This window comes from Harpia harpyja, chromosome 6 (genome assembly GCF_026419915.1).
Source record: "Harpia harpyja isolate bHarHar1 chromosome 6, bHarHar1 primary haplotype, whole genome shotgun sequence".
NCBI lineage: Eukaryota > Metazoa > Chordata > Aves > Accipitriformes > Accipitridae > Harpia > Harpia harpyja.
Window position 1 is genome coordinate 42,723,430 of NC_068945.1, and position 25,907 is coordinate 42,749,336.

Sequence of the window (25,907 nt, forward strand, 5' to 3'; positions counted from 1 at the left end):
TTTGAGTGATCCAACAGGTCACTTGGTGATGACATCATCAGAGCAGGTCAACCCAGGACTGTCAGAGTTTCAATAGAATTTTGCTTGCTGAGCCAGCTCTGCAAGGCTTCCCAGTCAGTTAGCTTGTTAAACTGTTAGGAAACGAGACCTTGTGCATGAAGCCATTCTTGTATTTTAGCAACAGTGCTTTATAACTCAGTCATTACCAAGCTGCTTCTGCATGCTGGCATTTTCTGAAGCAACCCAGTTTAATCAACTCTAATGAACTAGATACACCTGTGCCCTTGCTCTGGTAGACTTGGGCTGCCAGGGCTTGCCATCCGGCAGGTGTAACACTGCTGCAGGCAAACTCCCCTGGGGAACTGTGACACTTCTGAGGGACCAATATGGGCTGTCTTCTGTGTGCCCTCTTAAGTCAGTAGTGATAACTGTTCGTAACAGGTGTCTGAATAAACATACCTGCACTCCTATGGGCTATGCAATGTATTCAGAGAAGTAAAAAAACCACAACACCAAACTGTTCCCCTGAACCATAGCATAGCACTGGAGAGGGTGAAGTCCACAGTTGGAAGTGTCTATACTTTGTCAGCAGAAGACACATCTTTATATAAAGCAAAGACTCTCAAGCTCATGTATTTGTACTGATTCCTGCAGCACCACTTCAGAAAACAGGCATACACTGGTCTACACTCTATACATGCATGAGGCTCACAGTGTCCCTTACATCTCTCTTCAAGTGCCCATATTGCATCAGCAAGACCTGTCCCAAATGAGTGCTTAATTTACAGAACTCTCAAGCCTGTATCACAGACAGACCCACCTCTGGAAAACTTCTGCTTGTGGCTGGGTCAGCTTGTGGCTGGTACTTGAGAGCATAGTGAAAAGGGTTAGTGCTTTGATTCTCCCTCTTTGAAGTAGCGGCTGTGTGCACTGGGGGGCTTTTTGATAGGTTCTACCCAGGCATTTGTGTGGGACTGGACGAGCACCAAGCCCCAAAATCTTGGTTATCTCTATTCAGTGCTGCCACCCACAGTCTCTTACAAGCTCTGGAGGGACTTACAAGGCCCTTTCTCCAGGGCAGTGGCTGCTACCATGGTGGTGACCTGCATGCCTGGCTACTTTCTTCAGGCCTCTCTTGTGAAATACAGACTTAACAAGAAGTGCTAGGCACCCTGCTCCAAAACTGGCTGAGCTCTGATTTTCTGTCAGGGACTTTTAAGAACACTTGGGCTGACAAAAGTTGGTAAGATGCTGGATGCTTGTGGAAGTCTCATGCATGCGTAGTGTGGAGCTGAAAGGGGGTTCTCCACAGCCCCAAAATCCTGGATGGACTTTGCATGCAGACACTGGCTCAATACCAGAAGACACATAAAGGTTATGGTGCTTAGCCTTGCGACAGCAGGTATTACCGTCACCAATGTGACTGTGAACTTCTGCACAGTATCCCAGTGGTTAGAGCGCTCACCCAGTGAATGGGCATCTTGGGGTCTAGCTCCATCTCTAGCCCCAGTTAATTGCTCTTGAAGCAGAGCAATTGCTCTTTCACTGTAGCAGAGGTGCCTTTGTTCAGGCAAAGCTGAGCTGCAGGGCACCTGGGGAATGTGAAGTGAACAGGGTCAAAATGAGAGCAGTCAATAGAAAGCTTCAGCACTGTGAGTTAGTTCTATCAACTCAAAAAATGAATTACGCTCCCTGGATTATTTGTCTTTTTATTTAATAGCTTGTTGTAAGATGCATAGACATTGTGGAAGCAGCTAAGAGTAATCACCAGTTGCATTCCTGACTGCACAGCAGTCAGTAAGCTGCTCCGTAGACTGAGCTTCTATGGAGAAAGGAAGGTGGAGAGCAGACTCCCTGCCTTCCATCTCTTCAAGCTGAGGTTAACTGATACCTTTCTTCACGGGTGAAGCTGTTAGTAGGGTGATCTGCAAAAGGAGGTGACACTATAATGGGATTGTGGATTGTTCTTAGTTTTTTTTATGGTCATGTATAGCAAATCTGGCATTTCAAAGTATCTTATTTCTAGGGGAGTTATGTATCTAGATGACCAGACGAGCATGGGATGATGCTTCTGGGAGTGTATCATATACCACAGCATTAGAAGCTTAAGGATGGTTTTGCCAGGAATAGTAGAGGCTTGTGGTTTATGAGGTATCTAAATCATGACATAGATCATTGTTATTTTGTCTGACATCTCTGAACATTGGTCCCAAAATTTGGTTCCAGTTATTTTTTAGGTCCCAAAATTGTTTTGAATCTTGCTTTTTAACTGCAATGCTAGAAAATAAGAAGGATGAACGAGCCTCTGAGTTAATTGTTTTACCAACAGTTCCATCCAAAACATTTGTAAGATGTAAACTGTGGAATCCTATACTAATTATTCATATTTGTTTTTTTAACAGAACTGAACTGAAGCTTACCCGAAAAGCTGCTTATGTGAGATATTTCAACAGCTCAGCCTTCTTCTTTTCAGGCTTTTTTGTGGTGTTTTTAGCTGTGCTTCCATATGCTGTGATTAAAGGAATTATTCTCCGAAAAATATTTACCACCATTTCCTTCTGCATTGTTCTTCGAATGACAGTGACCAGGCAGTTTCCTGGGTCTGTACAGACCTGGTATGACTCTATTGGAGCAATAAACAAAATACAGGTAGGGTGCATACACTAAAATCTTCCCAAGTACGTAAGCTAATTCTTTATAGCATGTTATCTTGTCAGTTGATCAACAAACGTGCACAGCATTTATGCAGACTTTCCAAGTATACTATATGTTGCTTTGACTACCCACCATGAAATGTCATTATAAATCTTGATATTGTTATATGGTTCCCCAGGCAGCATAACCACAGGAGTCTCATGCTATCTGCATGCTGCTTTTTTTGAAACAATGGCTTTTCGTTATTTCTTCTCATTGCAGAATAAGGAACTTAATAAAAATATGTCATGAGTTGCGGTGCTTAAGAGATGTTTTTCCTTCAGAAACGGAAGTACCAAATTAGTACATGTTTTATATAGCACGGCTTCCAGTAGTTGTGGTCACAGATCTTCTGTTTTCCTAGCTATTAGCGGTAAGAACAGCAGGAGATTGTGCATCTTATGCAAATGTGCATCTCATTCATTATGACTAGTAAATATAATTAAGGTACTGGTCAAATAATTACTACTTACCTTACCTACTGAGATCAGTTGCTCATATACCAGCATGAGAAGCTTATCTGCAGAGTCAAATCAGGGTGAATTCTCATTAACTCTATTTGTTTTATCTGCTGTTTTGAGATCATGCCTCAGGAAAAGAATTCTTATTCTATTTTGGGGTGAAATCTTAGGCTTTTTTTTTACATATTTAAAGATGTTTTTTGGTAAAACATAGATTTTCTTATTTTTAGTGTGATAAAAATACCTCATATGGAACTTACAGATCTTAATCAGAAATCTGAACCTTAATGTAGAATAAGAAGCAGGTATTGGATTTTTATGATTTTCAGCTGGACAGAAAATTTGAGAAATCTAGCCATAAACCTTTCTATTCAACATTCAGAAGGCTGCCTTGTTGGGTCCCAATTTAGGCAGTCCTTGTGCTCTCAAATTCCCTAGGTGTTAGTGGAGGTATCCTCTCTCTCCTGTTTCCTGGAAGAGTGTATCAAATGCGCTGTCACAGAACTGGCAAGCCCAGTTACAGTACCATTGCCCTCACTTTGCTGAATGCTTGTCTTTGGGGATATTAGCTCTGTGGGTGCTCTGGAATCCATAAATAATCATCTTTTTGTGGCAGGTTGGGTATAGACCCCATAGACAGACTGCGCAGAATCCCAGAACACTGATGCCCTTTGCTTGTCACAGGAAGCATAAACAAAAATAATATACCATTCGTACATTTCTCTGATTTAATTTCCTCATCAGTTTAGAGAGTTCACTGGGCCAGATGTGTCCCCTTGGCTATTGTATTTTCCCTGTAGCTAGACCCATGTTTTCTAGACCATGAAGCGTTCAGGACCAGTGTGCTTTCTCTGACTATCACTGCTCCAGCAACTCCACTGGATGACCCCACCACCTTTGTTATGAAAGCCTAGCTATCTTTTCCTTTTTTTGCATAAACTGTGTGTGTTTTGCCTTCCCATTTTTCGGTTCCTGCCCTTTCAATCATCTGCTTTTTCCCTTCTGCTTGTTCTACTTGGGAAATTTGCAAGTTTACTGTAGAGAACTGATTTTCCCCCATATCTGCTTAGTTTGTGCATTGTATTGCCCACATAGACCTATTTGGTTCCACATAATTTAGAAAGACAATTTAGAGGAGATGTTACCTACAGACTGCATAACCTTAACAAAATAATGGAACAGAGAAGTTATCTTTCCTATATTAGCATAGGCATACTCTTTTTTCCTAATATTATCCCAGAAGGTAACATAAGCATCGAGTTGCTGACTTGTGTCATTTGAAATTACACTGCTTCAATGCTGTACTGGCCAGGATCATTATCTGCCTTTTTTTTTTGTTGGTAGAGACATCACTCTAACTCTTTTAAACTCTTGCCATTTTGGAATAGGGAGATAGCAGCATGTAGCTGCTTTGTTTCACTGTTTACTGGAGTGCAACCTTTGACATCCTACTCCAAAACCAAAGCTTTATTTGAAAAGGATTAAGGTCGAAGGGGTGATGCTGCCTGATACAAGTCCTGAAAGCAAAGGAAATGCCAGGTTTTTTATATTCTTTCTAACCAGAACTAAGTACATTTATGGTTATGTTTCACTAGGAATGAAAGAATTGGTAGTTTCAAAAATCCTTCTGCATCCGAAATACATTGTATAAGCTATATTTATGCCTCTCTCTAGGACACTACAATGCAATAGCACCATCAGAAATACTAGTTAGTGCTCAGTGTTGGCAGGTATGTACTGCTTTGTACGGCCGTCCCTTACTGTTCCCTCTCATCTGCTTTCATGGTGGTTTTAGGATTTCTTGCTGAAAAAAGAATATAAAGCCCCGGAGTACAATCTAACAACCACTGGGGTTGAGCTGGACGATGTAACAGCTTTTTGGGATGAGGTTAGTACTTTTACCCAAACTAAATTAAAACACAAGAGCATATCTTTTTTACTGATACTTGCTTTGGTGTTCTCTAAAAAGAGCAGCCTACGCTCCTTCATTTTAACTGGCTTCACCTATCATGAGGCAAGGAATATATGGCAAGTAATTAATGCATAATATCAAATTATCTGCGGTTGAGAAACTTTGGAAGAGACCTTTTAATACGTGTTAAGGCCTGTAATAAGTAGTTATTTCTGATTTAAGCCAGCTTGAAAACAGAATCAGGCTGTGGCATGTATAAACATTGGAAAGCAGTTCTATAGTAGGCAAATTTTGTTTGTGTTCACAAATTTAGGAGCAAGTCCAATACATACATTAAAAGATATATGTATTTAAGAATATAATAAATATGTTATAGATAGGAAAAGTAACATCAGAAAAGTAAGTTCATAAGTTTTCATAAATCCATAGTATGATATACATGTCTGCATATGCATGTTTTATTTTTTATGTACATACAAATACACATCTGTGTTATGTTGCAGGGAATTGGAGAGCTGTTTGTAAAAGCAAACCAGGAAAACAACAACAGCAAAGCTCCTAGCACTGACAACAGTCTCTTCTTCAGTAATTTTCCCCTTCATGCCTCTCCTGTTCTTCAGGATATAAATTTCAAGATTGAGAAGGGACAGTTATTAGCTGTTTCTGGATCTACTGGAGCAGGCAAGGTATTTCTGTTTCTGTTGTTTCAATAAAAGTCCTAACAGTTTTAAGGAATAACATTGTGTTGTTATCTATATTGTTACCTGTATTACTGTATTCTTGCTATCCTGTGCTCACTGTAAAAATGACGGCTGCAGGAAAAAGTATGAATAAACTGTAAGTTTCAATAAAATGGCCAATAGTTATTTGAAGTGTTACTCTGTGGCCAATATGAGAAGGAGTTTGCTGGATATTTTTTGTACATACAAGGATACAGGCTTAATAAGGAAAGAGCAATTTAAAGGAAAAAACTATTTTTCTGTAGGAAGTAAAAGGAGATTTACAGTAATAATGCAGACTGAAACCTAAAGTTAATGCTTATAGCAAGAATCTCCCTGCCTTTAAAACAATAAACTGGAGAACATAGCATAGATATCAAGATGGCTTAGTGTGCTAGAAAGCAGACTTTTTTTTTTCCCCCTGCCTTGCTAACATTTTAAGGAAAAATTTGAACACAAGATGGTCAGTATCCTGACAAGCCTGACACAGATTAGCCAGGTAACTGAGATGCATTCCCTGGACATGTGGCAGACCTGGTCACTTGTGCTCTGGTTCCTACAGTGCCTCACTCAGACAGGCTCCCTGAGTCCCAGGTGAAAGCCTGGAGAGGTGCTGCTGAAACTGGTGGTTTTCTGAGAAAAGTTGTGGTTTAAATTAATCATCATTTTAGAACCCCAAATATTATCAATACATCTAGTTTGCAGATAACACATCTGATTAACCTTATTAATATAAAATGAGTTGAACTGTGATACTCTTATTCACTTTGAACAGCAAGTAATTAGATGAGTCTTTCATCTTCACTGGCTTTTCTGAGGAGATGTGAAAGTCAAAACGAGCATTCATTATGCGTTTGGCAACTTTTCTTTTCCCGCTTAACAAATTATTGGTGAACATATTCTGATTCCTTTTACTTGCATGGGGTAAAATCTTTGGTCTATTGGAGTCAGTGGCAAAGGACCCATCAATTTCAATATGATCAAGGCTTCTATATTATTTTTTTATACTTGTAATACAAAAATGTCAACTAGAAAGTGCTGAAAGATGTATATATATCCTTTATTCAGCTACTTAGGAAATTGAGGAAAATTCAGATTACACTGAGCAGTTTATGTGAGTATATACACACAAAAAAATTTGCACTTTTCAAGGCAGTAAAGATAAAAGGCTTATAATAGTATCTGAAAGATTTACAAAAAATAAGGTTTACACCCCTGTCCCCCAAAAAAGAATTTCTCCTTCCCTTAAGCCCTCTTAATTTAAGGTTTCCTTCATGTTGCTTGAGGCTGTTACTGTATATTCAGGAATTGTGAGGCCTATGAAACAGACTGCACACTTTTTTTATCTATAACAGGTATGAAACCTGACATAAGCTCTTTTAATACTGCTTCAATATTAGATAGGGTTGGGTTTGCATTTTTTTTTTTCCCATTTGTGTTATATGGCACAAGATACAGCAGTTTAACATCCAGTGTGCAAAACATACCAAGTGGCTGTCCTTTGCAAGATCAGAAACTTCTTACTTGGCATTTTGGAAAAGTTAGATTCTGGTATAATGGAAAGAATCTCTTGAGACTCCCCCTGCATATTGTAAAACTTGTCAAAGGATCTTTGGGCTTGACAGCATGAAACTGTGACTTAGACAGATTTTTAGATCTTTGACTGTTACGTCCCAGCTTTGTTGACTGTTTATTACACCACTGGAATGGCTTTGTAACTTATTTTTCCTTGTATTTCTCAATTCTATTCTTTGATCTAGTAGCCAGTGATGTGTGACAAGGTTACTGCAAGCTACTGATTAACTTTGAAATTATAACATGTCAGTACTGAAATTGCAATCAATTCTTTTATGAAGGGAAGTAGTAAATAGACTTAGGTCATGTATTCACGTAAATGAGTTAACAGTTACAGAAGAAAATTCAGATCACACTGAGTAGCTTCTGAGTAATTGTATATACATACACAAAGAAATTGCATTTTTCAAGGCAATACAGATAAAAGGCTTATGTATACTAGCAAAATCGTAAACATGAATTGTGTTGTACAAAGAAGAAACAAAATAGTTACTAATAATGTTAAAAATCAGATAACATACTCCGTAAGTACTAATACCTTATGTCTGCATGTGTCTCACAGATGCTCATGTTTTTACCTTGTAAAATTACTGGAAGTTCAATTAAAAATACATACTTTTGCAGCAGCATGCCTTTTTTACAAGTTATCTTACACAATTTTTATCATTCATTGAATGAAGTTTCTCTCATTTCAGAGGCCTTTCAGAACCATGCATATCATGAAAATATCCACTAATTGCAGCTTGCACTAGATCAGTACTTATAGGGACACTCTTTACAAGACAAATGTACCATTTAAGTGACTTAGCAGGGTGACTCTCACTTTGTTTAGCATTTCTTATGGTTGTACAGGTCTCTGATATATTAACCAAGTGTTAATGATTTTTCAGACTTCTCTTCTGATGTTGATAATGGGAGAATTGGAGCCTTCACAGGGTAAAATTAAACACAGTGGAAGGATATCCTTTTCACCTCAAGTCTCCTGGATCATGCCTGGAACAATAAAAGAAAACATAATTTTTGGTGTATCCTATGATGAATACCGATACAAGAGCGTCATCAAAGCCTGCCAACTAGAAGAGGTCAGTCATCTAGGACTCTTAAGACCTGTAACCCAACCCAAGTGAAAAACCCCAAAGAAAAAGTCAGGGAGTGGAGCTTTTAGTAAGCAAGACATTTCTGAGATTTAAGGAACTCAGTCTGGCATCCCAGTTTTGTGGAATTGCAAGTCAGCCTGTTGCCAGTTCCTTGGGAGATAAACTGAGCGTGCCGGTTCTGGTAGTTTACACAACAGGAGCTAAATGAGCTGGCTCAGATATTATAAGGTGTCTGCCTTCTCAGTCTTTGCTAGTTAAAAACCTGGGTAAACACGTTAATGTTAAAGAAATGATGTAAAAAGTATTGTTCCTACAAAATTTTTTTCACGTTTCTTCCCCATAAAGAAGCTTTTCCTTACAATCTTGGAAGCGAACCTGTTTTCCTCCTTTCTTTTGCACTTCAAAAATGGCTCCAGGGATAATTAGAACTCTGTGCCAGAAAGCTGAATTATTTACAGGAAAATCTTGACTGAAGTTGGGTTTTCCTGTGTGCACGTTGAAAATTCTCACACTGGAAATTATTGCAGGATCAATCCTTATGTGACATGTAGCCCACAATTAGTACAATGATGTGGAAATGTCCTTGTGTGTGTTTGATGTTGCCAGAGGGTAGTGTAGGAAAAGATATCTTTTCACATTACAAGATACAAAAGGAGACAGCATTTTAGACCTTTCCACCCTTATTGCTATGCCTTAAGATCAGGCATTTTGTCTGTAACATGTAGGTGAAAACAATAAATATTTAACTGTGCTGTGTAGGATCTGTCTTTAGGCCACACAGTGAAACATACTTTCCTTTAGTGCCAGTCAAGCAAGAAGACAATAGCCAGTCTGTTTAAAAATAAGATGAGGTTACAGCGCTTTATCTCGGAGCAGGGTATAGTTAAGCGATAAAGTAATCTTTTCTTATATGTTTATGGCCATTTCAGCTTCTGTTTGGATTGTCGTTTGCTGGAAATCTTTGAAAGCTTCTGAAGACAGAATTAACAGCTTCTGTGTCAGGCTTTCTGAAGAGAGTAGTCCTTAACCCCAGCCGTAAAAGTTGTAGTTAATGCCAAAGGTCCAAGAAACAACTGGCTTCAGCAGTTCAAAACTGTCCTTGCCCAAAGAGGCTTCTCAGCCCGGGCCCTTCCTAGAGCAGAAGGTGGTTAATGATGGCTCACTGTCTCGGTGCCGGTGGGACGGCTTGGTGTCTTGGTGTTGTTGGGAGGGCTCACTGTCTCGGTGTCGGTGGGATGTCTCAGTGTTTTGATGTTGGTCGGACAGCTTGGTGTCTCAGTAGGCTGCAGCTCCTTTGTTCTCCAAACAGGCTCAATCAAGACAGCTTTGATCTGTGTTGGTACAGCTCTGTGCGAAATGATATGCTTCACCTCCTAGCAGGGCTAATTATTTGAGATCAAGTTTGATACTTATAAGGATATTTTCTTCTGGACTGAAGCTGAATAAATTGGCCTGGCCTGAAGAGAAGGCAGAATGGTCTGCAAGGAAGCCAAATGCATTACTTTATTGCTATTATGCTTTGTAGGGTCTTTAGCTTTTACATCTTAAGTTGCTAAACAGGACTTAGTATGGCAGATTGAAGGATGGATTTCAAATATTAATTCCCTGTTTACTCCCCAGTGTGACCTTTTAGGGGTTTATTACAAGGGTTAGTGCTTTGTTGGATTGGGTTTGTGTGTGTTCTCATTCTTCAGAAAGGAGAGGTACCAGAGGGTTTTTGCCTAAGAAAGTTCACTTTGCCCCCTTCTCTGCAACTCTGCTATGTAGTTACATAGTCCACCTGAATGTAGGCCTGTTGCCGAGTCTAGTTCTTCTATGGACTTTTCAAGGTGAACCAAGTATTGGTGATAAAAGAGAGTGTTATTTCCTTATTGCACATATGCTGGAGCTCAGTTAACATACAGCTCTTAACAGGGGCTAAGTGAGATTTAATTCCAAGCTCCATGCTCACAAAAACTTTTTGGGGAATACAAAGCCATCTTCTTTGACCCAGTGGGCAAATAGATGTGTTACTACTGCAAAAAGTAACATACCTGCAAAATGCCCACCATCACACTGTAGAGGAAGCATACTGAAGATCTAGTCCAATTTCTAAATTTGGTGTCTTTTTCTCTTTGTCTTCATTAATGCCAATAAAGTACTAGAGGTTACTCTATGTGGGTCATGTCATACCATCTACATAGGTTGGGCACTTCCTGACACACAGTGAGTAGCCTGTTCTTGTCTGTCAGCAGAGCGGGACACTGAAGCTGGGTGACTTCATACAAGTGCTCTGCACTTTGTTTTAGGTCTATGGAGATATTAAAGTGAAATTAAGCAAGTGTAACTTAAATAATTCGGGGTGCATGAGAATTTTCAGAAAAGTCAGCGCTACATTTTTCTGCCTTACTTTTTGGATTGGTACAGTTGGATCAGTGTAGTTGATTTGCTAAGGACTTATCATTTACGGCCTCTTTAGAGTTGCTAGGTACTTGTGGTGAATTTATCTCAAAGTAATTATGAAAGATGGAAAGTGCAAATAAATATTTCACAGAGCTTTCCATATTTTTAGGTGTCCAAGAATAACATTGTCATTGTATAGGAAATCAGATCTTTATTTAGAGGTTAGAAAGTGTTATGTGTTAGATTTTTATTCTGTAAAGTCCTAAAGAATGGCAAATCTGGTTATATTAACCATTACCTAAAAAATGGGTGTTCTTTGGTAGGTTTTTCTTGAATGGAGGAAGGATTGTTGATGTTTTTCTAAAAGATATTCTTGCAGTTTTACGTTTTGTTCTATTTGTGTATGGAAGCATCAAAAGGAAGGTTAAAAAGATGGTTTCTTTAATGAATTTTGAATATTCACAATTAACATTACTGGAAAGCAATGAAACTATGAGCAACAAAAGGATTTTATTTTATTTCTTTTATTTCTTTTATAAGCTCACATAAGTTTATAGCAATTTAGAACACTAAAATGGGACATTTTTTAGTCCAAAGAGTTCAGGTAGCTACATGTTGTACTTCCTTGACCTGTATACTCAGCTTAAGAGATTTCTGCCTTCAGCTTCTTACGCTTGTTGCTTTGCTGCAATTCACCTACCCTCCAGTTGTGTCAGTACACCTGTTAATGATGTTGTACTGTGAAACAGAAGATGAAGATTAAAAAGAAAATTAATCTGATATATTGGAGAACTGCATCCCTCATAAATACTATGCCAATGTAGTTTGACAAAGTGTGTTTGTGTAGTGCACAGTACATTAGGATCTCAGTCTGTGCCTGGATTTACAGGCTCAGTTAGTGTTTACACATCTCTCAAGTATCCTTTTTTCTCATGCATAACATAACTGTTGTCTCACCCAACACCCATCACATAGGTGCATGACTGATGAATGGTTAGATGCAGTGAATCATGTCACTGTTTTGTGAGTCTACATATGGGAAGATTGTGGTTTAATGGTGCTCCTTTGAGTGTAGTTCCACTTGATAACACGTGGCAGCAGGATAGTGTCATAGGTTTCATGGCCCTTGGTCCTCAGAGCTCTGCTCTGTAGCTTTCTCTGGCACATGGGGATGCCAAGAGCAAGGGACACCTCAGTGCAACCCTGTACGAGTGTATGAGATCCGAGTTGTTGAAATGATCCACAGCGAAAGACAGTTGTGTGTCAAAGGCTCAGTGAGCGAAGTTTATCAGGTCTAAGTGCTACTGCTTGTCATAATTTCAGGATGTTGCTGTGTATATATATAACACTGAAGAAGCATGAGAAAGGTTCTCAAATGCATCTCTTTGTGCATCAGTAAAAGCACTCCCAAGGTACTTTTTAAACTTCTGTTTGTACAGCTTATATGTGTGTTTTTATGGTAGTGTAGCCTGCTTTATATGTGTAAAATGATTCAGAACTTGATTATAATTACATTTCTTGATTATATTTTTCCTTTGAGGGTAAGTAGGGCATCAAGGGAGGTAAAATCATGTTTTACAATGTCGTTCTAATTATTGCAGTTTGGAAATGGGCAGAGGTAAAGAGAAGAGCAGTGGAAGGTGACAGAACAAAAGAAAGACTGCTTTGGAGTTGAGATAAAGGGACTGTAATTCAGAGCTACTTTAGCGTTTTTGATATCCCATAGAAACAGCCTTACTGGCAAGAATTATTTCTGAAAGCCCAGCACAAACTAAATACAGCTGCAGTGAGATATAAGTGGTGCGTAGACATTGCCTTTATTCTTGTGTGATGCTGAACTCAAGGGAATGCTGATACATTTAAGTTACATGATACAGTCTGAGACATCACAGTAAAAAAAGTTTTAAAAAAAGGCATAGGAGAAGAGCTGCTTGTTCCTTCTCCACTGCTTTCTTCCTCTTTTTTTCCTTTCCTTGAGAAATAGCAAGCAAGCAGGGCGAGCACCTAATTTAACACGTCTTCTAAAATGATGGTCCCAGTTTGCAAATATGGAAGTGAAGGCTTTCAACTTCTAGATCAAACCATTCCAGCACAGATCAGTGGTCCTTACCATTTGTCTTTTATTCAGAAGCTTTTTTGAAATAAATTGTTTGAATGGGTTTAATTTTGAGTGTGCAGGTATTATCACAAATCTATTACCTTTAAAATCTTACACTGGCATGCTATGATAGAGAGAAGCCAAGATGTAATTGGTATGGATTCTGAATTCATTTCCTAAAGACAGTCCCCATAGGCAAGCCTAAAGGTAGTTGAAAAGTAAGATAAGATGAATTGGTGCTGCCTCGGCTTATGCTACCTTTTTTTTTTTTTTTTTTTTTTTTTTGACGAGGTGTTTTGTGGGATACTTGGAAAGTAATGGACACACAGTGAACAATCCAGACTCGATAGAATTGATCAATTTGTGAGCCAAGGATGTTTTGTAGGCAGCAGACTTCAAGGATGCTTTTCTTGTGGACACATATTTAGCTAACAGTAGTAAGAGCATTCCAGACACCTTTAGAAGGCCTCGAACAGAATAAACAAGAAGACAAAAAAAGAAAGATGCCAATTAGAAGAACACAGGTGCGCATTCCACGATAAAAGAAACTTGACACGAAGAACCTCAATTAGGCAACTTATCTTGACCAATTAGACTGAGACAAGTTTCACATGTTTTAGTTAATACAACCAATTATACCTTATGTTTATGCACATATACAGTGTTGATATAACCAATCATTAGGTGTAACTAGACGCGTAGACAGCTCATGCTAACCAATCTCTAATTTGCTTATACGTGAACAGTAACTAGAATGAACATATAAACCGAGCTATCTTGACAATAAGGTAACATCTACTTGATCATATTGATTGTGTGCAGTGTCCGTGACTTCCACGTCAACAGTGTTTTACCCTTTTTATCAAGTACTTTTCATCACATTCATAATAAAAATCAATTAGCAAGAGAAGGTGAACTTTTGCCTAGCAATTCAAATTAAGGACCAAGTATGAACAAATTTAACACTGAGAAACCATCCTGCATAATTCATTGATTTTTATTCTCATTGCTCAATAGCAAAAGCCGCTGGGAGATGTGACCTGGATGAGTTTATATGTCTATGGAAACTTGCTACTAAATTTGAAGTAATTCCACAAATGTGACTTCCCCAGAGACTGAAGGGTTGTGTTAATGTCATGGCAGGGATAACATGAGTATAAATGGGAATTTGTAGGAGTAGCCAATTGGGTTTGCAAAATCCTTATTACTGATGTAATGAAAAATGGGGAAGGAACGTGGCTTGATTTTCAGATTTTTAGGTTGAAAAATCAGTATTAATAGCCTACTATACACAGGGTGTGAGATTTTTGTTTGGTTTTAGCACTTGCTAAATTAAAAAGGTAAAACCTTTGGACAGTTGAAACAGGAATCTTTGTGTCTAAATGCTGTCAACATTGAACAAAATCATCCTAAGAGAATGCATTCCTCCAGTCAAGACTGCAGAAGCAGGCCCGTTATAGTTATTCTTGTTAAAAAATTAACAAGCATCATATCCCATTTGAAGGGGTGCAGTAATTCATTAGTTCTGAAACCATGCTTCCATTACTTCCGTTTTTACCTTTTTGCAAGGTAAGATAGATATTTTTCCACCTAGTTAGTTCATTTGATCCTTCAATAGTTACCTAAGAGGCCATAAACACATAATGGCAAACTACCTTTAAGAGATTACCACTCTAAAAGTAAACACATGTTCTGATTTGAGAGCCACCAGCTGCTCATGAATATAATGTTTAACGTGGCATGCAAATAGAGGAAGTATGTCCATGCAGAATCAAATCATATAATAGTACTAAAGAAATCTGTGGCCAGATCCTGTGGGGTTTTAAGCTGGTTTTACAGGGAGTGCAGGAGATTCATTTTCATCTAAGAACTTAGAGAGAATAACTAGAGAAAGAGACAGTCAATATGCCAAGCCCTGCTTTGTGTTCCTGCATGTTTGACGTCTCCTTGCAAAGGATGGCATCCATCCCTGGGTGACAAGTTCACTGCAATATCAAGGATTCCCTGAAACAGAACCACATATCCTTGCATCCCACTGTACTGCTCCAGTCCCTTTTATCTGTGCTGGTTTTGGGTTTATTTGGTTTTGGTTGGTTGGTTGGTTTGGGGGTTTTTTTGGCAGATAACTAAATCAGTAGGAGTTGAGAGGTTATTATGTCAGTGAGTGAAATACTTTGTGCCCTGATTTTGTGCCCGTTTTTCATGAGGGATATTGGCAGATAACAAAGCGTGTGGAAGAGAGGAACAATAAGGGTTCAAGTCTGGAACTGAGTGCTTTGTAGTACGTAATTCTCTACAAGAGGATATTAAGAGGTAGCTTAGTTACCTAATCAGGTAGATGTCTACAGTGTAAACTACATGAGAGCAAGTTACTTAGCCTGTCTTTGTAGCTGGGGAGAGCAACAGGCATGTCAAGGTGAAGTTCATCTCATCCTAATGTAAACAGCTAAAATAGCATAAAAGCCTCTTTCAGGCAGAAAGTCCACATAATATGTCAAATCTTCCACTACGACCATTGCATCTCAGACACATGGGCCCAAAAGCTGGCTACCTTTATACTTTTTCCACCTTGCACTGGTATGATGCACTGGCATGATGCACTGGCACGAGCAGACTCCTCTAACTGCAATTGTTGTCTGTGGCTCAAAATCACGGGCAGGTCAGCTGTGAAGCTGCTGACACAGTGAGTTCCCTGGGGCAACTAGAAGTAAATAGGCTAGCACAGTTTCTTTATAGCAGGGGAGCATCTTGATTAGTGAAAAAAATAGACTCAAACTCCCAAATGCACTAACTTCAAGTTTATCAATGGTCAATTAAACATGTTTAACAGACCCCCCCTACACTGTTCTGTGTTGATATCATTTAGTTAAAAACCTGTTTCAGTCAAGACGACTCTCCCCAACCCCTTTCCCTCTCTTAGGTACAGAGCTCTGGACTGATTACCTTGGATGTTGTCCTATCTTATGTGTCACTTCTGGAATCGTATTTAATTCCCTTACCCTGCATTTAACCTACCCACACGCAACATACCGACTACTTCATGTTTCAAAAATCTGTGTTTCACCATAGAGAAAGCAAGTTTTGCCAGCATTTGTGTGAGTTTTAGGTGAGCCTGACACTCTGCTTAAGGTCACAAACTCTTGTGAAAACAATGGTTATACTTTTGGATCATGAATCCTTCATAAATGGTTCAGCTGAAATCTAACAAAAGCCTTGGCTTCAGGAATCATAGGCAGAGAGAGAAGAGTTACCTAAATAAAATTTTAAAAAGTAATTTCTGATTTGAAATACTTTAAAGAGATCTGGTTTTCTGACATCTCACCCAGGAAAACGAGGACTTGAGTATGTTCAAGCTGGTTACCCACAAGCCAAGGTATAAAAAATTACTGAAAATTCTTCATCTTTTAAAAATTAACAGAAATGTTCACTAGTGGGTATGAGTCTGAAACACAAGACTTGATTTCAGAACTTTAAAACTTCAAATTCTGCAGTTTAGTTCATATCTATCTTACTTCCAAGGTAATTTATTTTCTGAAAATCAGAACAAATTGAAAGTTATGCTTTCTGCAAAATGACATTTCAAATTCCTTATCTAAAGATTTTTAGTAATCACTGAATTCAAATCTGGAGGTTTGTTTCAGTTCCATTTCTACCTTGTTGGTATATTAGAGTTGACTATGATTGCTTGGAAGTACAGAAATAGTCATGTTAGTGAGAAAGCAGGTAACAGTAAATTTTCCTCTTATAACTAAAGAGAAAAATTATCAAATAGGGTGGAACAGTATTGCAGCTCCTGCTTGAAACCCTTGCTGCTGCTTCTGCTTAACTTTTATGCTGCTTTACTTGGCATTTTATATGATAAAGGCTTCAGTATTTTTCTTCTGATTTATTGCAAATAGTCCATACTACAGAAAGAGAATTGCAAAGTGTATTCAGAGGCAGCTTCTCTAAAACACAGAGAAAGAAGGCAGCGAAAAAGGGAGTGCTTTGGTAGATGAGGAGGAGGTAGCAATGTGAATGGGGGGATTTTCTGGGAACTGAAAATAAACATGGGGAATGTTAATGGCAGTGAAGAAAAGGAAGGGGATAGAGATGGTAAAGAAACTGGGACTGTAGAAAAAACAGAAGTGAAATAGAGGAAAGGGTTAGCGAAGATGAAATGGAGACAGTCAAGACTGCTCCTGTGTTCCATCAGTTTCATGACTGTTTTATCTTTTTGGAGGGAAGGCAGAAGAGGGAAGATCAAAAGCCTCATCATTAAGGACATATTTAAGGAGGAAAGAGGGGCCCCATAAGTAAAATACATATTGTTAGAGTAGTTTGAGTAGGCTTGGATATATAAAGCAACTATATACTGAAAGGTATGGTTCTTAGAAACTGTTTTCTGTCATGCTTTATTATCTTAATTGTTGCTAATGATTTATCAAATTATTTTGGTAACAATCTCTACAGAAAAGACTTGGGAGTGTGAAGTCTATTTTGAGGTTTCCTTTTTTTATAACAAGACCATGTTTCCTATTCACCCTGAAAAGAGATACTACCTTAAACTATCTCGGCTATATTCTTCCATACCAAGCCCAAAGATATTATGAGGTCGTCCCTTTGCTGCTGAGGTAGATGAGTATGACATTTACACTGTTAAAAATACAAACAGATATTAGAAGGGGTGCCTTCTCCTTGGGTGTGCAACTTGAGTTTTGTTAGCTGCTGATACTAGAAGCACCCAAGAAAGTAATTAATATCTTTGGGAACTGTGGGTGGTTTCTTCTCTGAATAGCTACCAATAGGTTTCTCAATCTAAGCATTTAGAAATAGATATGTTAAAGAAAATCCAGTGGCTACTTCATTAATATGCTGGGGTTTGTGCTGTTCAGCAGCATTACATTAGGTTTGTCCCTGGCTTGATTTCACTTCCTGCATAAAATGACAGCAAGGATGTATTTGGACCAGCCCTATGTACTTTTTTACAATAGGTAATGCATGTTCCAACAAATAGCATTGTGTGTCTATTGGACTTCATCACTCTGTTTACGCCTTTGAAAGAAATTACTAGACATTTCTTAATTATTATAATTACAGACTGAAAAGTTCTTTGTGTGTTCCTTGCCATATATTATCCTGAGGTGAAGGGTAGAAGAGAGCAGAAGGGAAACTCATTAAAAGTCTGATTAAAATTCCATGTTGACACACCTGCAAAGAAACATGTCTGACGAAATCCCACCACCATTTAAAACAATGGGAACCCTGGAAATAATTTCAGTAGGGCTAGGATTTTATTGTGCTTGCAGGGGAAGACACACAGGTCCCAGTTCTTCACCTGGGCTTTTTTAGAAGAAGTAGAATCAGGAAACAGCAATGGCACCAGCACCATTACAGGCAGCAGTACTGGTAGAAATGGGAAACAGTTGAAATCAGCTTAGATATCTAGATACTTAACCATGCAAATCCCCATGTTCAGGTGAAGACACTGGGTAAATGTCAAAGTTACAGATGAATAACATGAGTTCCACATGCATAGTGAAACCACAAGTGATCAGAGCAGGTCATCTCAAATAAATGCCAGAAAAGCTTTTATGCCAGAATTTCACATGTTCTCTCTAAATACTTCATGACCTATAGGAAGATGATTTTGTTCAGAAAATCTTCCTTTAAAAATGTTGCTGGCACTGCTTTTCACATCTCTTTTTCTGCAGATAACTGAGCTGTTATCTTAGTACCAGGGATTGGCTTGTGTGGCTCTTCTTTAACAAGAGGGAAATAACTAGTTAACATGAGAAGAATTTAAAAATCACCTGCAATAGATTTTCCATACATAAGAGCATCTTGATTTTAAGGTCAGAATCCTCTAAGTCAGGAAGTAAACGCTATTATCAAATTAAAGAGTTGGGAGAATCTCCCATTTCCTGACAGACCAGGCCGTCAATTTCTAGTCCTTGTGTGGCTGAACCTTTCATCTGTCACTGATCCAGGGCTGAACAGCATTGTTCACTCTGTTCCTGAGGTCAGGGCAATTTACAGGGGAGGAAGAAGGAAACGTTTCTCTGGAGGGATTTTTATTTATTTATTTATTCTGCAAAACCTCAGAAGCTTGGAATGCCAAAAGGCTGCCCAACAGAGAGCGATTAACCATCAACATCACAGCAGCAGTGATCAAAACTGGATTATATCCGACTTTGTATGAAATGCGAACTTCTGGAGAGCAGCTCAACTTAGAATCCCAGGTCGTATTGCCCTGGAAGTGCTTCACCTGTCTTCCAGTCTTTTTCCCAGAAGCCACAGGATTTCTGTGGGTGCTGCAGAGTGCATGCAGGCAGCTGAGTTCCTGTGTGCCCCTCGGCTGCCTGCGGGAAGAGAGACCCCAAAACAGACTACCTCTTCCAGAGCACTGCCTAAAGCCTGCTCCCAGAAGCTCACTTTCTGAGGGGTTTTGCATGCCCCTTCCTCCCCCCCCCCCCCCCAAGTTGCACTAAAAGGAAAATCTTGGTAAAGCATGAGAACACTGGAGCTGATTTTGCATGGTATCAGATGCCTCGGTCAGCTCCCTTGGCTGCGGGGGATCCCTGCCTTGGGAGCGGGAGGGCATGCAGAGGCAGTGAGAATGGCAGTCCGGTGCTGCCGAGCGGGTAGTGCAGGCACTGGGAGCTCCTGGGACACTCGGGCTTCTAGCTGAGCACATGGCAAACTGCCCTGGAGTCGTACCCGCTGGAGACCTAGGCTCCCTGGGGCACAGGGAGGTCATCCAGCCCATGTTTCTGGGAGAAGTCCCCTGAAACTACTACCACCACCACAGTGATGGTGGTGTCACTGTATTGGCTTAAGGATGTAGGACAGGTAAGGCTTGAAGGCAGAATTAATATTTTTTTGTTAGAGCAACTGTAAAAGTAGAAAAACTAGACAGCCTTCAGGCACACAAGCCATTCTCCATGTCTCCACTTCCATGAATTATTGTGGTTTGCATGGATCCTCTCAAGAAAATTTCTGGCCATCTCTGCCAGTGGGGCATGAGGATGTCCTTTTCTCCTTTCTCTGTCTCACATGAGAGTGAAATGGTATTTTCTTTTTTTATCATTGGCTGAAGATTCATTTTTAGCATAGTCATGAGTTGTAAGTAACTTACAGCCCAAGCAGTGGAACTTCACTCCCAAACCTTTTGCAAACCTTGAGCATTCCTGGCATTCCTGGCTAGGAATTTTTGCAAGCCTTTTTTAATGAGCCTGCCTGAAGTTAAATTTCTCTGGGTTTTGAAGAGCTCAGATCCAGAGCTTGCTTCTTGCTCTCCCTAACTTCAGTAGCAAGTGCATTTATCATTGTTATTTGACAGAAAAGTCGAACGGTTGATGTCTTGGATTGATATTGTATGAAGGTACATTCCTTGCTTTTATGGCGATCTAGCAATTAAGACAAATATTTGTTCTTGAGATCTTGCAGCTTGTGGTTGCTCTCTGTGATAGAATGATATGTTTTCTTTTATCACCATTTCTGATTACATAAACAGATGAAAGAAATAAACCTCTGTGGGGCTTTTTTTTTTTTTTTAACAACTTCTGTCTAACCTATCCGTACACTGTTGTACACTATGCTTCCATCCAGTCTGTAGCTTGAGTTTCTTGGGTATGGAAAATACACGTCTGATTCTTAAAAAAAATTTATTAACAGGATATTTCCAAGTTCCCAGACAAAGATTATACAGTGCTGGGTGAAGGTGGAATCATTCTGAGCGGAGGCCAGCGAGCACGAATCTCACTAGCAAGGTGAGTATTTTGCTCTCTACATAGTCTACTGTTTCATGTATAAGGAAAGTGTTATGACTAAGCACTTAAATACATGGGGACCAAGTCCTGCTAAATAAATATCCTCCGGGTATATCAGGAACATCATTTTACTATCAGAAATCTGAGGTTTGCTATGCAATTGTGTTTGTGGTACAGCTGCATATTTATTTAATGAATTTGAAAAGTTTGATGTCAGATGCTTGCTATGGCTTAGCTGAAGATGAATCTTTCCCTCCCTGATGCAAGATGCCATTTGGAGATTCAGACCTTAAATTGTAGCTTTCTAAGTACCGAAGAAACCCATACAAATAAGAAATATTCCAGGATCTTTCCCTGCCATGACACTTCTACAAAGCAGTTTATATATTGATTTATGACAAAGTCCCTCTCTGCAGGTAACAAAAATGAAAAAAATGCCATGTTTCAAAAAATGCTGCTAATAGTTTTGGTCTTTTTCTGTTCTAAAAAGAAAAAGTGGAAAGCAATGGCTAGTCAGTACCTGTGAATAATGGTCTGGCCTTGTCTGTTTGACATTCCAACATTAGTAATTCTGAAGGTCTACAGAACAATAACATAGGTGTTTGTCTTATAAATTAGCTATGTGTTTCAGCAGAATCACTTAGCTACCATCAGAAATCCAGTAGTGACAGCTCCAATGTGTAAATGGCCCCATTTATTTCTGTGCCAAGTGCAAATTGTGCTGGTTCCCATGCTCAGAACACTTGGTAGAAGTAAAATCACATTATGGTGATCCACACTGGCATGCCATGAAAGATGTACATGTCTGTGTGAGGCTAAAAGATGGGTTCATAAAAATAGAGAGGCTTTCAGTGTGGATCTTTCTAGTGGATTTGTGAGAGGGAAGAGGCATATGGATGGTTCTGTTTTATGCAGTAAGGTAAGAGAGGAGAGGAGGAGCAGGCAAAGCTTTCAGAGCAAAAAAACCCCAACCAACAAAACCCACTTAGATTTTCATTTAAAATGCGACATTTACATGAAGTATTGCCCAGATTCTATGAATAATCATGTCTGTCACTTTTCAGAGGGACACAGCTCATTTACTGGAGGGTTGCTGAACTGATATAATATATTTATTGCCAGCTATATAATTAGTATTTTTGAAATAAATAAAAGTCCCAAAGACAGAGGCTGTATCTGCTTTAATTTTATTTGGGCTCCAGCCTAAGCTCAACATACTGCAAGGTGTGCAGGTGTTGAGGTGTGGGTTGCAGATGAAGCTCTGAGAAAGCTAGAGGAGAGATTTAGGATTACAGCCCCAGGTTGTACCCATCTGCACTGGTGATAAACTGGACGTTATTTGCTTGGACTGGCTGCATACATGTGTCTGGTGTACTCTGTGCAGAGTCAAGTGAAATGAGAATCCCTGCTGGAATTGCCATCAACCAGCCATCATGAGAAGCAGATGGAGATTGCCTGAGTCCATCTTTCTTACAGAGCACTGTCAGTGCCTGCAGCTACAACCAGGGGAAAGAAAGGACCAAGGGGGAAAAACAGTGCATGCGCTGGGTTTGAGCTAGCTCACTGGCCCGGTACACTAAAGCCAGTCATGTATAGCTACTGAGTCCAGCATACAAATTAGAGCAATAATTTGGGTGCTGCCATTATTCCAGGAAAAAACCTGCAAACTTTTTGCTGATGAAAGTGCCAAGTATGAACTTTTTGTTGTTGTGCAGCCACTACATCATAATGTATGGTCAGTGAAATCCATCATGACAGAGGATTTTTCAATAAAGTTGCTTGGTTTATTAACATAATATACTATTACTGAGGGCTTTTTCTCCTGGTGATGAAATATTTTCACATTGTTTAACACAATGGTTTTAAACCTCATTTTTAGAGTACTTTAAAAAGTACTGAAATGCAGCTGTCCAAATTTTCTTTACTAATTATATGCTGATTCATATCACATCATGATTTTCATACTCACAGAGGAAGGCAAGGGGCCTTTTTGAACTTCTGTTGAAATTGATTTAAAAAAAACACCTCTTAACCAGAGGTTTGTCTCAGTGAGCCATGTCCAGGCACTTGCAGCTTAAGGCCCTAAAGCTACAAATAGTTTTTCATGTCCTGAATTCAAAATATTGTACAGTCCCACTGCAGGTAATGTTTGCAAGATAATGGCTCACTAATACACTTGTCTTTGCTCACCATTTTTTTTGAAGTACTTTTAAAACTAAGCGCTGAGACCTAAGTCTTTTCACACACTTATTTACATATATGTAATATTCCCTCAGGCACCAGTAGATGTTACAGTAGGTACGAAATTCCCATTTAAATGGGCATTGTACACCAATGGGGACTGTCAGATTCTAGAGTAACCTGTGTAAAAGGCAGCTGTATAGCTTCCTTTGATTGTGCAGAAATTAATGGAAAACTGAGTTAGTTTGTAATGTGGTCTGCAGCAAGGAAAGGCTTTATTGAAAGATGTCTTATAAGCACATTTGAAGTTGAACTTCAGCTCCATATTGATGATGTAGAAAAGTCTATCAATTACAAGGTTTTGAGACAAAACTGTAAAGGCATTCTTTTTAAATTATATTTATGTACATGTATAAGACTTGTGAAAGTTAACGTCATTTCCATTTTCTCTGTTCAGAGCAGTGTACAAAGATGCTGATTTATATCTCCTGGATTCTCCTTTTGGACATTTAGACATTTTTACAGAAAAAGAGATATTTGAAAGGTACTATATGTTTTGATAGAATGTATTTAAGAATCCCACCAAGCAGCACAAAGTAAAACCAAGAACAGAAATTTAATAACAGTACAAAAATACTGCAGTGATCAAAATTATACCTTTTGGGGATGTTTATTTTTAGGGATTCTCGTGACTGAGTATTTTGTGTTAGCAGTAGGACAGCATACTGTGCTGGGAACAAGCCTCGGCCAGGTGTGAGCGTTACTGCTCCCTCTTCCATCTCAACATATTGAACCTGCTATAATCTACTACTCCCAGAGTGCATGGCTTTATATCTGGTGTATCTGTGTACCAGAAAGGCTTTCATTTTAAAACACTACCTGCTTTGTAAGTATAAATTTTTACAAAAAGCTATATTTGTCTTCTTTTTCTAATCACTGAAAGACTGGTCACCTGAAAGTGCCCACTGACCAAGAGATTGGCAGCAGGTTGGCCAAAGACAGAGACTTTTGGCTTGTCCTGGTGGTGTAGCTCAAAACACTAAGGACACACACTGCCATCCATGACCTTTTCAGTCACCATAAGTTTGAAGTTTTGAAATCGAGCTAATACTTTTAAGTTTGGTAGCAAAAGATCTAAGTAACCCTAAGAAGAAAAGAAATATTTCATTTTCATGTTGAACTGTGCTTTTTGGGTTGACATGAAAATGATTAAATTTCCCCCTTTTTTTGGTTCCTGCGATAGAGTACTCACCCTTTACACATCTCTGCCTTAACCACCTCCTTTGTAGTTTGAGGGAGCACCTACGACTGCTCATACTGGGAGGGGGCAGGTAAAAGCAAATAGATTAAAAGTGAAAGGGATAAAAGCAACATTTAATCATGAAGAAAAAAATCTAATTTTTAACACTTTCATCTTTTATAGCTGTGTGTGCAAGTTGATGGCGAATAAAACTAGGATCTTGGTTACTTCAAAACTGGAACATTTAAAGATTGCTGACAAAATATTAATTTTACATGAGGGGAGCTGCTATTTCTATGGAACATTTTCTGAACTTCAGGGTCAACGGCCAGACTTCAGCTCAGAGCTGATGGGATTTGATTCTTTTGATCAGTTCAGTGCAGAGAGAAGAAACTCAATTCTAACTGAGACTCTCCGACGATTTTCCATTGAAGGAGAAGGCATGGGATCACGAAATGAAATAAAGAAGCAATCTTTTAAACAAACATCAGATTTTAATGACAAAAGGAAGAACTCCATAATTATTAACCCCCTTAATGCAAGTAGGAAGTTCTCAGTAGTGCAGAAGAACGGGATGCAGGTCAATGGGATAGAAGATGGCCACAACGACCCACCAGAAAGGAGGCTCTCGCTGGTACCTGACTTGGAACAGGGAGATGTAGGTCTGCTTCGGAGTAACATGCTAAACACTGACCATATGCTGCAAGGTCGGAGGAGGCAATCTGTGTTAAACCTGATGACGGGCACCTCTGTGAACTATGGACCAAACTTTTCCAAAAAGGGAAGTACAACATTTCGGAAAATGTCTATGGTGCCTCAGACAAACCTGTCTTCTGAGATAGATATCTACACCAGGCGCTTGTCTCGAGACAGTGTCTTAGACATAACCGATGAAATCAATGAAGAGGATTTGAAGGTATGTGTTGATTTACATTCATCTTGTTTTTTGATATGGTGATAGTTTAGTGCAATATACTCCTTATATATTTTTCTACTTGACTATGTCATTCCTAATGCAGTACTTCTCTGTGGAATATCTTTTTGGAATACCTCTGAATAGTTTTTAACTCAAATATCATCTTGAAATTATTGAAATCCTCAAAAATCTATTTTGTCTGATTTTTTATATTTTTTGAATGCTATCTGTAAAGAATTTCAATACAGAATTTTAATCCTCTGCACTTTAATCTACCTTTAAGATTTATGCTAAAATGAAATTTGAAACCATAACATGGAAAAGCATTGGTTTAAAACATTTATGTAAAATTGACATTTGAAACATTAAGGCTTATGGAAAAAGTAAAATACATTTGAAGTAGTAGCACAGTTTTTAGAACAGAAATTGGATCAGATTTGACAAATTTGTCAGACTGCTTAGCACTTATGTTCTGATACAGATAATGAACAGAGGAGTAAATTGGATTTTACTCTTTTTTATAGGTGTGCTGGAAATTATGCAATTAAGGTTGAGTTTTATACCAAGAACTGGACCAAGATTCCCTTTTTCTAATAACTATCAACTGGTCACGATGAACTACTTTCATTTTCAAAACTGACAGCTGATTTTCACATGATCAGAAAATTTTCTGAAGTAGTTTCCTAGGTGGAAAAAAATCTACAAGAAATACTTAAACTCATAATTTGCTGAAGCACTGCCCATTTTTTCTTTTGCTTTAGTGATCTCAGCAGAAAAAAACACCCTCAAAGTATTTACAAATTTACTCTAGCAGCACAATAATAATCTCCATTGAAAGAAAATAGCTATTGATTAACAATTTCTGGGCTTCTAGTAGTGCT

At 38.8% G+C, this 25,907-nt stretch overlaps 1 protein-coding gene across 1 annotated transcript in view; it reads left to right on the plus strand.

Moving 5' to 3' along the window:
• The window catches only part of CFTR (CF transmembrane conductance regulator), an 84,570-nt gene that overhangs the window by 16,655 nt on the left and 42,008 nt on the right, over nt 1-25,907 (plus strand). The window contains exons 8-14 of the mRNA XM_052790940.1: nt 2,403-2,649; nt 4,951-5,043; nt 5,571-5,753; nt 8,252-8,443; nt 20,595-20,689; nt 23,328-23,414; nt 24,294-25,026. Of these exons, the coding sequence (XP_052646900.1) occupies nt 2,403-2,649; nt 4,951-5,043; nt 5,571-5,753; nt 8,252-8,443; nt 20,595-20,689; nt 23,328-23,414; nt 24,294-25,026 (1,630 nt within the window). The remainder of the gene's footprint in view (nt 1-2,402; nt 2,650-4,950; nt 5,044-5,570; nt 5,754-8,251; nt 8,444-20,594; nt 20,690-23,327; nt 23,415-24,293; nt 25,027-25,907) is intronic.